The 17500-nt window shown below is 51.5% G+C and overlaps 1 protein-coding gene across 1 annotated transcript in view; it reads right to left on the bottom strand.

Moving 5' to 3' along the window:
• Nucleotides 1-17500, bottom strand: part of xylt1 (xylosyltransferase I) — a 37143-nt gene that overhangs the window by 10265 nt on the left and 9378 nt on the right. The window contains exons 2-7 of the mRNA XM_056606708.1: nucleotides 15873-16482; nucleotides 12286-12467; nucleotides 11074-11276; nucleotides 4560-4640; nucleotides 4087-4303; nucleotides 2782-2958 (exon numbers count right to left, since the gene is read on the bottom strand). Of these exons, the coding sequence (XP_056462683.1) occupies nucleotides 2782-2958; nucleotides 4087-4303; nucleotides 4560-4640; nucleotides 11074-11276; nucleotides 12286-12467; nucleotides 15873-16482 (1470 nt within the window). The remainder of the gene's footprint in view (nucleotides 1-2781; nucleotides 2959-4086; nucleotides 4304-4559; nucleotides 4641-11073; nucleotides 11277-12285; nucleotides 12468-15872; nucleotides 16483-17500) is intronic.

Genomic DNA, 17500 nt, shown 5'->3' with positions numbered 1-17500 from the left:
AAGCCCCCAATGTCCACACTCTCTACCTTGGGTAGTCTGATGACATCACCCCTACCTGCTCATTAAATTAAGAACGTCTTAAGGTCGCAATAGATTGAAGCCTCTTCTTTAAGACTCAATAGTTTGACCACAGCTTATAACTAAATAGGGGATAGTGATGAAAAATAGAAATGAGTGGTGATAATTATTGAGGCGTTTCTTATAGTTTCCAAATTCAACTATAGCCTCTACAATTATGATATGGATCTGTGGCTCATAAAGTGCCCTCTAACTATAACTCTCAGTTATTGTGCCAAAGACACAGACTGGCTTTAAAATCTAATTAAAGTCTGAAACCATTTGGCTATTTACTGCATGCTTGAATTATGTATATTATATCTGCACCAAGATAGTGCACTTTACTCCACTCTGTCCCAAACCATCCACAGCCTGGCCAAGGATTACCCAGAATGCACTCCTTCCCTGGCATTGAAACACACACACACACACACACACACACACACACACATGCACGTGCAGCACCCACATACAAACACACGCATGCATGAGCATAATACACCCCCCCACACCCCCCCACCCCCACACAGTACACACAGTACACACACCCCAACACATACACAGTACACACATAGTACATACACACAAACACACGCAAACACACACACACAAGCATGCTCTAGTTCCTAGCGGCCTTTTATCTGTCATCTCATGTGGTCCGGGGGGCAAGGTGAGTCTGGGGGAGGGGGGGGACTGGCGCGGGGTGATGATGTCATCAAAGGGGTGTGTCTACGGCACTCGACCCAGGATGTCGGCGGGCCCCGGCGGGCCCTCAGAAGCCCCTAGCGCTGACATAATGAGTACCCTGGGCTGCCATGCGCCAAGCTAGTCTGTAGTTTACTATTCATTGCATGCCTTTGTGTGAGCAGCTCATTTGTTGATGCACACACACACATTACCCCCCCCCCCCGCTCCCCACCCCCCAACACACACACACACACACACACACACACACACACACACACACACACACACACACACACACACACACACACACACACACACACACACACACGGACACACACACACAAGTATGCGTCCTCCCTCCTGTACGAGGGTTACAAGCGGGCCTTGCCAACTGCCAACCCAGACATTAGGATAATGACCACCTTCGAGGCCGCAACCGACTACAAAGCTCCAAAAATACAAGCCGGCTCTCCTCAAACAGCTGTTTCCCGGATCAGTTTCCGCGGGGCCGCACTTGCTCCCGGAGCCGTGCGTCGAGGGCCCCGTGCCCACTGTCCTCAGGTCTGTAGTAGGGGGCCGGCGTGGGGGGAGCGAATAACAGCACCCCGAGCTCATTTGTAAATGCTATGCTGTTCTGGTCCCGGGGCCCACCGTGACACACAGAGAGAGGGGGCTATCGCTAGCTGGCTAGCTTCTGGCTAGCTTCTGGCTAGCTTCTGGCTAGTGTTCAGCCTGATTTTTTTCGGATTAGCGTAGCGTAGCATGCGATCGACGACGTGCACGTCAGAGCGCACGTGCTAAAGCAGGGCTGGCCGCGGCCACCATGAAGAGCACGCGTCCGCTCGCTGCGTCGGGTCAATACGGAATGGGGCGGCTAGCACACACTGCTGGGTTATTTTCAGTCACGCGATGCAGGCGGAAAGTCAGCTTGCTCGTGTGTGTGTGTGTGTGTGTGTGTGTGTGTGTGCGCGGGGCGGTTTGGGTCAGTGAGATGATTAGGTCTCTGGGTAGAGCAGTGGCCCCCGTAGGGTGGCGCTTTTGGACGGCCCACCCACAGCGAGCAGCAGAAGCCGTTTGTGTGTTGTGTCTCGGTGACCTGGAGTCGGAGCTCATCGACGAATCATGTGACCATACGATATAGAAGATGCTAGATGTCGCGTGTAACAGCCGATATTTGAGATTGAAAGGTAAACCAGTAGCCACTTAAAGCGCTTTACAATATGACGTAACATTCACCCGTTCATACACGTATCCACACACCGACGGCGGAGTCAACCACGCAGGGCGACAGCCAGCTCGTCGGGAGCAGTCAGGGTGAGGCGTCTCGCTCAGGGACATCTTGACACTCGAGCCGGGGATCGAACCAGCAACCATCCAGTTAATAGCCGACCCCGCTCTACCTCCCGAGCCACATGCGTGCGTCTAATGAGCGTTAACACGTCTTCTGAGAAGTCGCCGCGCCATCGACCCTGCAAACATCTCTGGAATGAAAACCCTGCAATTACAGCTTTTTCTCTCAGAAAAAAAGCACCCAAAGCCTAAATCCCCAGGCCACGTCGGGACAGGACGGCGATGTTAGAGTCAGAAATAGCCTGGCGTCGTACTCGAGGAAACAAACACAGGCTGGCTCCGCTCGCGCTCGTGGTGCTTCTTCGCTCCGTTTATAACAATATAATTGCTGCGTTGTGTAACAAACACAACACGGAAATCCGTGCTGAAGGCTAAACCCTGTTATAACACCCTGGTGGTGGGGGGGGACTTTTACTTTGAAATGTACTGGTTTACCTGGCTGAAAACTTTGCTCAAAGCCAAACCCCATTATAACACCCCGGTGGAGGGGGACTTTTACTTTGAAATGTTCTGGTTTAGCTGGCTGAATTCTGTGCTCAAAGCCAAACCCCATTATAACACCCTGGTGATGGGGGACTTTTACTTTGAAATGTTCTGGTTTAGCTGGCTGAATTCTGTGCTCAAAGCCAAACCCCATTATAACACCCCAGTGATGGGGGACTTTTACTTTGAAATGCGGTGTTGTACCTGGAAGCGGGGCAGGTCTGAGGGCTTGAAGTCGTTGGGCGAGCAGCCGCACCAGTCCACGATGTGCTTGTACTGGCACTTGCAGCCCAGCTTGCGGTTCCAGTTGGTGACGCGCAGGTTGTTGTCCACCATGGACTCACAGTGGACGCTGTTCTCCAGCACCGTGTGGAAGAAGGACTGGGGGGCGAGCCAGGGCGGGAACGGTGGGTTTGGAGAGAGAGAGAGAGAGAGAGGGAGAGGGAGAGGGAGAGGGAGAGAGAGAGAGAGAGAGAGGGTTAGGGGGGAGAGGGAGAGAGAGAGAGAGAGAGAGAGAGAGAGAGAGAGAGAGAGAGAGAGAGAGAGAGAGGGAGAGAGAGAGAGAGAGAGAGAGAGAGGGAGAGAGAGGGAGAGAGAGAGAGAGAGAGAGGGCGAGGGCGAGGGAGAGGGAGAGAGAGAGAGAGAGAGAGAGAGAGGGGAGAGAGAGAGAGAGAGAGAGAGAGAGAGAGAGAGAGAGAGAGAGAGAGAGAGAGAGAGAGAGAGAGAGGGAGGGAGGGGGAGAGAGGGAGAGATAGAGAGAGAGAGAGAGAGAGAGAGAGAGAGAGAGAGAGAGAGAGAGAGAGAGAGAGAGAGAGAGAGAGACATGAATACTGTATCTTATTCCAGAGGAATGCAGTCGTTTTTTATAGCAGCAAACAGCCAGACAGGAGACAAGTTGAATGAAACAAGTGTTAGACTGTACATGAGGGATAGGCTGTACATGAGGGATAGGCTGTACATGAGGGATAGGCTGTACATGATAGGCATCTGAGAACTGCTACAAAACACGAGGAGAAACACAGATGGTTCGGTAGCAGGGGAGAGACCCTGGTTTGGAGTGGTCCATGGAGTACGCAAATACAGCCCAAAGTACACACGAAACATTCATGTTTATTTTGGAAAATATGGATATTGTGTAAAACATATGTATAGGCTATATTGAATGACTTAAACATTGAAACTAATCCCTAGTACCTAAAAGTCAGAACTAAGAATATTAATATATTATAATTAATGGCTCCCAGCTAAGAGTAGATAACAGTGTAATCTTAGTTCGAAGGGAAACATTTGAGGTTTGGTGTCGATAAAGGGGTACTGACGGGGTGTGAGGGTACCAAGACCAAACACGCACGTACACACACACACACACACACACACACACACACACACACACACACACACACACACACACACACACACACACACACACACACACACACACACACACACACACACACACACACACACACACACACACACACACACATGCAGACTTTCAGAGTTAGTCACCTCCGCGGGCAGCAGTGTGTAGGAGTAGAAGCGCTTCATGCTGGTGACCAGGTCGTCCTGGGAGTTGACCACGTAGTCCACAAACTGCCTGTTGAGCAGGAACCAATCGGAGCCCCCGTCCACCCCGATGCCTTCTGGGATCTTGCGATCGCCCAGCCGCCACATGTGGGTGTCGCACTCGTAGAAGAGCCGGTCCAGGCCCTGCTTACGGATGAAGCTGGGGGGGACACAACACAGACACACACACACACACACACACACACACACACACACACACACACACACACTCATACATGTACACATGTACACAAATACATATACACACACACACACCCACACACACAAACAAAACGGGTTATTTCATTTATAAAGAAAACACAGTAGTAAAGAAGGGAGAGAGAGAGAGAGAGAGAGAGAGAGAGAGAGAGAGAGAGAGAGAGAGAGAGAGAGAGAGAGAGAGAGACATCTCCTACCGTGCGTTGTCTCTTCCGTGGGACTTGATGAAGTTCATGTTGCGGTACTTGGAAAGGAAAGCCACCAGTTGATCATTGGCCCTGAGGAGGACAAGAGAGAGAGGGAGAAAGGGGGAGAGGGAGAGAGAGGGGGTGAAGGAGAGAGGGAGATAAAAGAGGGAGAGGGAGAGAGGCCGAGAGGAAGAGAGGGTAAGAGGGAGAGCGGGAGAGAAAGGCGGAGAAAGAGAGAGAGAGAGGGGGGAAAGGGAGAGATGAGAAGAGGGAGAAAGGGGGAGGGGAAGAGAGGGAGAGGGGGAGAGAGGGAGAGAAGGGGAGCGGTGGGGTGTGTTAGTATGGTCTATCATTATGCGATCCTTCAAGCAAAGCAGACACATAACCAATAGGAGCGTTGCTGTTGTTGGGAGATATGAAGCCACAAACAACAGACTGGCAGCGGGCAGGGCAATATGAACCGACTGTCCTGCTCTAATGAATACACAGAGTGGAGCACACACACACACACACACACACACACACACACACACACACACACACACACACACACACACACACACACACACACACACACACACACACACACACACACACACACATGCATACGCGTACACTTTCACACTACCGACACACACACACAGGCACACACACACACACACTCAGGGTCCAGGAGAGGTATTGATTTCACTGACAACCTTTTGGGAGAGAGGTAATTGGAGGTTACACTAGGGATGCAGCACACCACTTCAGACCACTGAGGTGTTGCCTACTGTACACCAAGTCAGACACCAGGGCTGCAACCATCTTAAAGTGCAAGTAAAAGCATTTCCTGCCTAATGTTGCCGTTGAACTCCAGAATTTGGTTAATTGATCACTATATAATGAATAGTTAATTTTTTCTTGGCGGCTTGTCGGATAAAGCAAGCACATTTAAGACCCCACTTTGGACTCTGGTGACTTTTGATGCCATTTGCTATTCATGACACATAGACATATAATGATTTATCAATAAAAAAATAAAAAAATAAAATAAAAACTGAAATATGAAATTAACCATTAGTTGCAGCCCTTTTGGATGCTATTGGCACACACTGTCACAGTTGTTTGGGCTTTTTTGGGATCAATGGGAGAAAACACTAGTAGATTAGTGTTTACTATCACCCCCAGGGTTCACAACAGGGACATTTGCCTCACACTGCCTTCATTATATTTGGAGAGCATTAGCTCAGCTGATAAGTTAAGCTACGCTAAGCTAAGCGGGCTGTTTGGATCAGCCTCTAATCATAATACTGTCTGCGCTTCTCTTCAGCGACATCAGCGTTGTTACGAGCTGTGTTTCATCCAAGGGGAGGAGGGGCAGGTGGGATCAGGACAAGGAAAAGCCCCAACCACCCCTCAATACATTTGACATATTAGCAGCATTTACCAGATGCTGTTATCCCCTAAAACAGTTCAGGCACACATTGACACACCATCGTCGAGTCAACCACGCAGGGCGACCGCCAGCTCTTATGGAGCAGTCAGGGTGAGGCGTCTCAGAGACACCTCGGGGATCAAACTAGCAACCTTCCAGTTATCAGCCAACCTGCTCTACTCCCTGAGCGAAGCCGACCCCAACCCCAACCGACCAAAATAAAGGACGAACACGTAAAGGGACTGGAGCGAACGAAAAAAAGGGAAGGCAGAAAAACAAGAAAGGGATAAAAGAAAGAAATACAAACAGGAAAAGCGTCTGATTATCGTCTTAGTGGATGGATCAAGTCCAACAAACACAGGTGTGACCCTGCTTCAAGCCAGGAAACGTTAATCGCTGAGTCGTTCCTCCTCTGAGCTGGGGCGCGCCCCGGAGTTCCTGCAGCGGGACGATCGTGGTTATTACCGTCGGAAGCACTTTTCTTTTGTTCCGGGGGAGCGAGAGCCCTCATTTAGTTTAACCTTCACTTAAGAGCAGCGGTCAGACAACACAAAGGTGTGCGTGTGTGTGTGTGTGTTGATGGCTGTCTGTGTGTATGTGGGATTGTGTGTGGGAGTCTGTGTGTTGTTCGATGAATGTGTGTATGTGGGGTTGTGTTTGAGTGTGTGTTTGCGTGTTGTTTGGTGTATGTGTGTGTGGTGTTGGTATGGGTGTGTGTGTGTGTTACTGGGTGTATTTGTGTATCTGGGGTTGTGTGTGTGTCCAGGACTAACAGGGCGTATATATGCAGAGATGTCGTGCAGGCCGTGTTATGCTCTTGCCCTGTGGGGGTCTTCATCACATCCCTTCGTGCCAAGGCCGTGATGAACACACACACACACACACACACACACACACACACACACACACACACACACACACACACACACACACACACACACACACACACACACACACACACACACACACACACACACACACACACACACACACACAGGAGGGAGGTTGGGTACGGACAGACAAACCCAAAGTTGGGGGGTCTGCATCACGTTCGGTCAAGGTGTTCACATGTACACTGACACACAAGTGTTTATGTGCACGCACACACACACACACATACATACAATAACATACATACTCACCCACCCACACACACACGCGCACACACACACACACACACACACACACACACACACACACACACACACACACACACACACACACACACACACACACACACACACACACACACACACACACACACACAGACACACACACACACAGGATCTGAGGCACATGCCCGCACCACATGTTGAGATCGATCCAAAGTTTCCTAAGCTCTCGTGGTACGGTTGCTAATGACGACAGCACTGGGCAGAGGCTGAGGTATGGATCCTCGCCTCGGGCCTGTTCAAACTGACTGTTTAGGCACACACATCCAACGCACTGCATTGATTGTGTGGGTGGGAGGGTGTGTGTTGTGGTGTGTGTTGTTGCGTGTGTGTGCGTGGGTATATGGAGTTGGGTGTGTGTGTGTGTGTGTATGTGTGTTGTTGGATGTATGTGTATACGTGGGGTTGGGTGTTTACGTTGGGTTGGTGTGTGTGTGCGTGTTTGTGTTTGTGTATATGTATGTGCATGTGTGTGTGTTTGCATTGTTGAGTGTATGTGTGTACATGGGGTTTGGTGTGTTGGTCGGGTCGTGTGTGTGTGTGTGTTTGTGTGTTGTTGTGTCTGTGTGTACGTGTGTGTGTGTATATGTGTGTGTATATTGAGTTGTGTAGGTGGGTGTGTGTGTGTATGTTTGTGTGTGAATATGGTGTTGGGTGTGCATCTGGGGTTGGGCATGTGTGTATGTGTGTGTGTGTGTGTGTTTTGTGGGTGTGTGTGTGTGACTGTGGCTCTTAAATCTGAGCAAACCGTTAAGTATACAAAATGGATCCTCCACCCAACCGTCTGAAAGCCTTCATTATGAACAGAACTCGGATGCTGTGCTTTCTCTGCCTTACTTCTATTTATGATTATCTTTCACCTCGCTGGCCTCTCCTCTGCTTCACTCTAACCGTCCAACCACGGCCTCTTGTGATTTCAAACCACCCATCTTTGATGGGAATGACCTCGCCCCATCTCCTGCAACCACCGTGGACACTGGTGAACAGCGCGCCGCAAACGACGTCAAACCAGCCACCGTCCCTTTGTAAACACAGAAAATGTACATCTACAGGCGTATGGTTGATGGTTCTTAACTCGGTAATGTCAGGGTTTAGCTAAATCGGCAGGGCTGATTATGGCAGTCCACGCTACCACTCCTAACTGGTGCTACATGCTACCTCTCCTAACTGGTGCTACACGCTACCTCTCCTAACTGGTGCTACACGCTACCTCTCCTAACTGGTGCTACATGCTACCTCTCCTAACTGGTGCTACACGCTACCTCTCCTAACTGGTGCTACCTCTCCTAACTGGTGCTACACGCTACCCCTCCTAACTGGTGCTACACGCTACCTCTCCTAACTGGTGCTACACGCTACCTCTCCTAACTGGTGCTACACGCTACCTCTCCTAACTGGTGCTAGCTCTCCTAACTGGTGCTACACGCTACCTCTCCTAACTGGTGCTACATGCTAGCTCTCCTAACTGGTGCTACACGCTACCTCTCCTAACTGGTGCTACATGCTACCTCTCCTAACTGGTGCTACACGCTACCCCTCCTAACTGGTGCTACATGCTACCTCTCCTAACTGGTGCTACACGCTAGCTCTCCTAACTGACGCTACACGCTAGCACTCCTAACTGGCGCTACCTCTCGTAACTGCCGCTACATGCTACCTCTGCTAACTGGCGCTACACGCTACGTAATCCTAACTGCCGCTACCTCTCCTAAGAGGTGCTACACGCTAGCTCTCCTAACTGACGCTACACGCTAGCACTCCTAAGTGGCGCTACACGCTAGCTCGCCTACCAGGTGCTACACTCTACCTTTGCTAACTGGTGCTATGCTACACACTAGTTCTCCTAACTGACCCTACCGCTCCTAACTGCCGCTACATGCTACCGCTCCTAACTGCCGCTACATGCTACCGCTCCTAACGGCCGCTACATGCTACCGCTCCTAACTGACGCTACATGCTACCTCTCCTAACTGGTGCTATCTCCCCCCCCCCCTCTCTGCTACAGGGCCTCTGGCCACAATAAGGCCGCTGGACAGTGAAAAGCCGAGGACTTCCGCTACGTCGAATCCCTTGACACGGACAGGAGTCCGAGGGGGGGGGGGGGGGGGGGGGTGTAACCTGATCCGTGCGCCCTAAACTAACAGGGACAGGGCTGTTGGTTTTAGTGGCCCTCGTGGGACCGCAAGCTCTCCGCTGTGATTTACGGGCTGTGTTGACTTGGCAAGGGCTTATCATTATTAAAACGGATGGAAATAGATTTACAAGCAAAAAAAACCCCGGAATAACCAAAATCCAGAATACCAAAATAAAAATAACTAAGCACATGGTGTGGATGATTGACAAACCTTTTTTTCTTTTTGGTTTGTGTTACTTTTTCTTCCTTCACTGCTGCCCGACGCTGCGTTTGTGCGCCAATTTGTTTCCTATCTGGCAACCCGGGCTACTCTGAGAATAGTGAATCATCGCACACTGGCCAAGACGTAGACAAACGTTCCAACCCGAACGGAAATGTAAAAGGCAATCATACTGGCTGCAGCATTGTTCTCAAACCAGCTAGTAGTTTCTCTGATGACATATCATGGTCATTCTTAGATTTAGTACAGTACATTCGTTTTACTTGCATTATCTCAACAGTTTCAAATAATGTTCAAACCAAGACAAAGTGTTTTATCCATTTCATTTTCTGTCAACGGCGTCCTGTTCTGAATAACTGATATATTTCAATATAAACCCAGCTCACTACGATGCGCTAATATGACAAGTGGCTCAGGCCAGCAGCCAAGCTAATGCGTACGGTATCGTTATAACGTTATAACATTACAACAACGGTCAACACACTCAAATTATCATTGTGCTGAAGACAAAAACAGGGCTCTCAAGTTTTGAACTGAGTTCAGAGTGAGATTTTGTCGGCGGGGGAGGGAGGGGGGGGTATTAACATGGGACTGCATACAAATGTGTCCATAGACATGGCGACTAATGTATGATAGTAAGCATTATTGGCCCTTAATACTTCAGAAACAACACTGCCTCAAAAGGCTATTGGCTTAAGCAACACCAGTAGAGGCATATACTTTTCCCTGAACTTTTAAAAGTTGCAAACGTGCAAAGAAAAATATTATATATTTATGTTGCATTCAGTCCAATGCTTAAAATATATCTGTTGCATTCAGTAGGCCAATACTGTGGTAAAGTGTGTAAAGTATGAACAAGTGTTTCTTTCTGTTCAATAGATAGAACTTTATCAATCCCCTGTAGAACACATTTGTTAATGTTTGTCCATATAAAACAATAATGGCAAAAAAATAAATACAAAACATGACGGTAACTAAGTAAGTCAAATGTCCAATCTGAAGGCTCTACTTAACCACTCCCACTACTCACTTCCACCAATGCAAAGCTAACAGAACAGGGGAGGGCGTAGCCTAACTAGTTTGTGAACGACCCGGAGAAACGCAATGCAAATTCAATGTGAACATGCATGAGGCTTTAATAAAATCCCGGCCGATTTTTAAATGCCGCCACACTTTTTTTTTTAAAATGTCTCAAAAAGAGGGCATGTCCGGGCAAAAGAGGACGTCTGGTTACCCAACGTACGGGGAACCCATTTGATTCCTACCTGTTCCACTGTTAAATAGCGGCCCAAATTGGTGGGCGCTATCCTGGTAATTTCTCTGTGTGAGGAATACGAAGTGTGGCGTGTGAGCGTGTGCATGGGTTGAATTGCGTGTGTCTCTTGAGAGACTTGAGAGATCTGCAAAAACTCTCCAACTGACAACAGATGCCGCCCTCCCTCATCAAACTACGTCTATTATTATTGCTCTGATTGTGAGTAACCTAGCAGCAGAAATCACATAAAAGCTTTAATATGTATAATTTTTGGCTGGAATTAGTTCCTATTGCGAACATTGCTCAAGAATAAAAAGGCCCTCACCTGATTGGGTAGTCAGCCGCGCTGAGATTGATGAAGAAATCCCACGACCAGTCGGCCATCTTGAGGAGGTCGCTCATGGTGCGCAGGTACATCGTCAGTAAGCTGGCCCCTCCCCAGATGGTTGACATGCGCCAGGGAGTCACCAGGACGTTTGGGTACTGTTCGGCGAGGGCGATGACCTCCCTATGGAGGTAGTTGGATCGCTGTCGGAGAAAAAAAAAAAAAAAACAAGCTTAAAAAAAGTTGAAGCTAGTTTATTAACCCGTACCGCTTTTAACTCATAATTCCTGGTAGCAATCCATTTGCATCGTGTTTTTTTTGTTTCTTTATCTACGATTAATTATATTAAAAGTTTGAAGTTGAATTGGGAAATACTAGCATGAACATGAATGAATCTATTCGAAAATTTGCCTTATCTTATCAGATTATCTTATCTTGTAACCCTTTCCACAAAGGCTCAATATAAATATTATTTTTACTAGTGGCCCGACAAATATTTTGTTAGAGGTATATTTAATTGCATTGTCTGTTGATTGCATATTCACGCACAATAATTGTTCTATATAAAGCATTGTCCTGAAAGGTATCGCGTAACTATACGGAGCAGCAAGTTCTGTTTGCGTCATCATTGTGACAAGACAAAAAAAGTCATCCCACACAACAACAACCTTCAGGTATTGTGCGTCAGATAATAGCCACACTGTTAAGGGTACTTACAGGGGAGAAAATGCTGCAATGGATCATGTCTCTCTAAGAGTGATTAATAACATCTGAAATGCTTTCTACCTAAACCATTTATTGTCCTTGAGTCAGCATGTTACGATGCTCAACTATAAATATATATAAACAGATATTGATGTTTTATTTATGGTGTAACGGTAATAACAGTAAGATAACTAACTGTGTTTTAAACACTGACTTTAAAAATCTGCAATGTTGCTGAGAGGTCTACAAGCTAATAACTAAACTAACTAATGAAATAAATAATCTAACTCTACACCCCAGAAGAGTCCTAGGCCAGCTCTTCAGTTCAACTCTCTCTCTCTCTCTCTCTCTCTCTCTCTCTCTCTCTCCCTCTCCCTCTCCCTCTCCCTCTCCCTCTCTCCCTCTCTCTCTCTCTCTCTCTCTCTCCCTCTCTCCCTCTCTCCCTCTCTCTCTCTCTCTCTCTCTCTCTCTCTCTCTCTCTCTCTCTCTCTCTCTCTCTCCCCTCACCAGGTCCACGTGGATGTAGTAGTAGTGCGAGGTGTGGTAGATGGCCTTGAAGAGCCGCTGGAACTGCCGGGACGCCCGGCCGTGGACCACCAGCACGAAGGCCACCCGGGCCGGCACCGCGGGGTGGGGGGGGGCCGCCTGGCCCAGGTCCTCGTCCCACTGCACGCTGACGCTGGTCTTAGCTGGAGGGGGGGGAGAGGGCCGGTCAGAGGGGGGAGGAGGGAGAGAGAGGGGGGAGAGGGGGGAGAGGGCCGGGGAGAGGGCCGGTCAGAGGGGGGGGAGGAGGGAGAGAGAGGGGGGAGAAGGGAGAGAGGGCCAGTCAGAGGGGGGGAGGAGGGAGAGAGAGGGGGGAGAGGGGGGATAGGGCCGGTCAGAGGGGGGGGAGGAGGGAGAGAGAGGGGGGAGAAGGGAGGGGGGGCCGGTCAGAGGGGGGGGAGGAGGGAGAGAGAAGGGGGAGAGAGGGGATAGGGCCGGTCAGATGGGGGGGAGGAGGGAGAGAGAAGGGGGAGTGGGGGGAGAGGGCCCATCAGAGGGTGAGGAGGAGAGAGACAGAGGGGGGAGGGCCGATCAGAGGGTGAGGAGGGGGGAGAGGGCTCATCAGAGGGGTGGTGGAGAAAGACAGAGGGGGAGAGGGGGGGAGAGAGGGCCCATCAGATGGGAGGGAGGAGGGGGACAGAGGGGGACAGAGGGCCCATCAGAGGGGAGGGAGGAGGGGGACAGAGAGGGACAGAGGGCCCATCAGAGGGGAGGGAGGAGGGGGACAGAGAGGGGGGGAGAGAGGGCCCATCAGAGGGGAGAGAGGAGGGGGACAGAGAGGGGAGAGGGGGGGAGGAGGGCCCATCAGAGGGGGGGGAGGAGGGGGACAGAGAGGGGAGAGGGGGGGAGAGAGGGCCCTTCAGAGGGGAGAGAGGAGGGGGACAGAGAGGGGAGAGGGGGGAGAGGGCCAATCAGAGGGGGGGTGGAGGAAGACAGAGGGGGAAGAGGGGGGAGAGAGGGCCCATCAGAGGGGAGAGAGGAGGGGGACAGAGAGGGGAGAGGGGGGGACAGAGGGCCCATCAGAGGGGAGAGAGGAGGGGGACAGAGAGGGGGAGAGAGGGCCCATCAGAGGGGGGGGAGGAGGGGGACAGCGAGGGAGAGAGGGCCCATCAGAGGATGAGGAGGGGACGTTAAAGCGAGCCGGTCGATGGTGGCCATGCTGAGGGGCTGGAGGTAAGATATGCTGCACCCCTACACTTTATAATTCATACCAGTACTTTATTTAATTATATAATAATTAAATTATTTTATTGTTGCTATTGTTGATATTGTCGTGTATATTTTGCTATCGTGTTTTGCTTGACTACGCAGTTGTCACTTGCCTTACCCTAAAGATTTCAGTGCCCAGTAGGCACTGAGCGGAAGAGGGCAGGAAGAAGTAGGTATCATTCATGTACCCGTGATTGACAGGCAAGATTGATTCCCTGAACCAATCAGGGAAGAGAAGTCCTTGATGGAGGTCTAAATCCTCAAAACAGAAATTCACACAGCACATTTTCCCTCACGTTTAGCTGGCGAACGGCCGTGCGATCTCTAACCAATACCACGGAAATAATCGTCACTAAATCTTACCGACCGCGCCTTTAACCTACGACACAATAAATCAAATCCCTACGTGGCCTTTCGGGTCGTCTTAAACCCTGTCGGCTAATTTGCGGAGCGTTTACATCCCTCATGCACACGCAATCGGTCGCACTCCGACATGACCTCCCTCCGGCAATGATTGGAGGACACTTCCTCGGAAACACAGCTTCTGGAACAGTATTCCCGTCCCAAACTTTCTGCAATTACACCCTGCCTTGTCATCTCCCATGCGCGGTCAGGCCGGGCCGGACCCAAGCAGTCTCTCTTCCTCTCTATATTTAAACCCTTTTGACAGCAGAAAGAACGACTCTGCATCTGAGATGCCACAGAGTGGGGCCTTCTGGGAAAAGAGGGGCGGCCCGGGCTAATTAGTGAGCAGGCGGGGGTGATCGGGGGCACGCCGGTAGAGAGGAGATTATTGTCATCAGTCGACTGCGAGGAGCTCTGCCTGTGCCGCTGGTGTTACACACGAGACCTTCTCGTACTCGCTCTCGTGATCCCCTTAACCCTGTGGTGGTTTGTGGGCGCTCACCGGGCAGAGCGCGTACCATTAACGCTTAGTCCAGATCGCGAGGACCCGGGTTTCGATTCCTGCCCGTGGGTTCCTTTGCTGCATGTCCTCCCCTCTCACTCCCATATCTTCCTGTCTATCTCATTCTGGCATTCGATAAAAACGTTAGAACTCTGCGCCGACTCCAGCTCCGTCACATCCCCGTTGCCGCCGCCGACCGACCCACTCGTCTATTAATATCACGATAAGAGCGTCATCAAAGCAACCTGCAATCATAACGAGGAGACCTCAAACGCACCCGTTTGCGTCCGGGCTCCCTCGCTGAGGCGGAATCATTAGTCAGCCCCCTTCTAAATATACGGCTCCTATACGTGGCCGCCCACTAATTAAGGGCGTCGTCGCACCACATCAGTCGGTCGCTGTGGCGCGGCGCAACGCTGCCGTCCGTTCCGTGTACGGCAGGTCGGCGACGCGCCCGGCGAAATAGAATCAAGCCTCGTGCCAACATGGACGCTGGGAGAGGAGCCTCCCCACCCGACGATTGTGCCAGCGTTGCCTTACTTGACTCCTTTAGGCGGAGGCGGCCTCTGTTCTCCAGCCTCTCACTCTGCCTCTTCTTTGTGTTCAACGTCTACGCGTACAGTTCACGATTCTCTCTCTCGCTCGCTTACAGTGAAATGTTTTTTTTTTCGGGCAGACGAACGCCAGCTCGTCCAGAACTCAACCCGTCAGCTCGGCTGAGACGTGCTGGGGCCGCGGGCACGGGGTTCGACCCCAGCCTAGTCCCGACTGACCTCCACCACCGCTCACAACGATTACACAACCACCGGGTTCTTGTTTGTGCGTTTAAGTCGATCATTTGGATCAGGGTCACTCCACATCGCTTCGATGTAACCCAGTACTTCACTTCAACGTTCATACACGCATTCGCACACCGACGGCGGAGCCAACCATGGAAGGCGACAGCCAGCTCGTCGGGAGCAGTTAGGACGAGGTGTTTTGCTCAGGGACGCCAGCTAGGAGGAGCCGGGGATCGGACTAGCAACCTTCCGGTTGAAACCTGCTCTACCTCGGGAAGCCGACCCCAAATGAATTGATAGTGTATGATATTATAACTCTAGGTCTATGATTGTAAGCTACGCCGGATAGCTTACAACGCCACGTAGCTTGCTAGCTTACTACGCCGGATAGCTTACTACGCCGCGTAGCTTACAATCTAGGCTACGCCTTATCGGGCTTGTCCCGTGTGCTTGCGCACACGGGACAAGCCCAATAAGGCGAAGCCTGGACGGCCTAGCCTACATAAAATAGAACCCTGTTCTATAAGGGTTTGGTTTCTCCTTCATGAACAACCGTCTACGTCTCACGTAACCCCATCTCCTCCCTGCGTGGAGCGAGTGATAACGCCACCGTATGGAGGCCGGGGATGGGGAGGTGGAGGGGGGGGGGGGCGTACCTTCCAGCGGGCAGTAGCGGGGCACCTGCAGCGGCATCAGGGTGCCCTCCTTGTGCCTGCAGTACACGTCCACGATCTGCTGCCGGCACTCGCGGCTCTTGGCGCGCGACAGCGCCGAGATCACCTCCTTCCCGCTGATCTCGCACTGCGGCGCCTCCTTCTTCTTCTTCTGCTGCTGCTGTAGCTCCGCCCCCGCCGCCGCCGCCACGCTCGACCGCGCCGAGGACTTCCTGTGGCGGCCGGCGTCCGCCGCGTCCCGGACGGAGCCCGCCCCCGGGGCAGCGGTGGCGGTGGCGGGCCGGAGGGCGCCGGTGTGGTTCAGGCCCCGCCTCGCCCCGCCTACGGGCTGGGCGGCGTTGGCGGCGGCGGCGGCCATGGCGACGGGGTGCTTGAGCACCTCATTGGCCGACCTCCCCAGGTGGGCGCCCTTCCTCTCGACCTTGCGCGGCTTGGCGTTGGGTCCCGCGGCGGCGGTGGCGGCGGCGGCGGCGGCGGCGGCGTGCTGGGGCTTGGAGCCCGCGCCCAGGTTGCTGTTGCTGTCCACCGTGTCGAAGTCTTTGGGCACCGAGTTCTCGTTGTTGTTGCTGTCCGGGCGCGGAGGGAAGTCGTCCTGATTGGACGAGGAGAGAGAGGCACAAGACACGGGTTAGGGTTAGGATACGAGGGATTCAAGAGGAGGGCAGTTTGATAAAAGCTCGACGGCTTGTCCTCGCAGGTCAATGCTGGTTTGGCGGTTCGCTCTCACTGACGGACAAAAGGTGAACCCAGTGGGGTTCTGAAACAGTGTCGGAGGTTGTCGTTGACAACTCCCGACTGGAAACGCTTGTTATTTTTTAAGGCTGTCGCATTACTCTGGATGAGTTGAGGAAATAGGTCAGGGGGTGGTTCAGATGAGGGTTAAGCGAGGTGCTGTGGATGAGTCACTCATCGCCACACCTCCTGCTCTGCTTCCACTCTCACTGTCACTGCCAAACATCCAATTATTTTTATCCCCTTCATGAATGACGCTTGATTGCGGCACAGAAATGTAACAATGTCTAGCAGCCGTTATATAAAAAAGCCAACCATGTTTGATAACAAATTCCAACGGGGCCATTTAATGACGTCAATGCCGACACCCAAGTCCACTAGCGGTGTCTGCAGTAGAGTCATGCATATTTAGAGGGCGCCGAGAGGCAAGGCATGACACACTGAGCACTGTGGGCTGGTTGAGTTCAGCACTAGCTCACTGCATTCTGACCCACTGGGGGATGCAGCGCCAAGGAAAACACAGGGCTGCCTCTGCACAACAGCACAGACACGCACACACACACACACACACACACACACACACACGCCTGCAGGCTTGCGCGCACACGCACACACACATACACGCCTGCAGGCATACACACACACACACACATGATTGCAAGCACGCACGCAAACACACAAACATGCACGCTCGCACACACACACACACACGCGTAGACGCACACACGCACACACACACACACACACAAATACATAGAGAAAGTCACAGAAGTCAGCATAATGTCAACGCCTGGTACCGACCAGATTTGCTATATGGACTGAGCTGTCATCACTGTGTGTGTGTGTGTGTTTTATTGGCGGAGGAGAGAATACAACAG

Source organism: Gadus chalcogrammus, chromosome 2, assembly GCF_026213295.1.
Source record: "Gadus chalcogrammus isolate NIFS_2021 chromosome 2, NIFS_Gcha_1.0, whole genome shotgun sequence".
Taxonomy (NCBI): Eukaryota; Metazoa; Chordata; class Actinopteri; order Gadiformes; family Gadidae; genus Gadus; species Gadus chalcogrammus.
The sequence above is the reverse complement of the archived record's forward strand: the minus strand, read 5'-3'. Positions and strand labels throughout refer to the sequence as shown.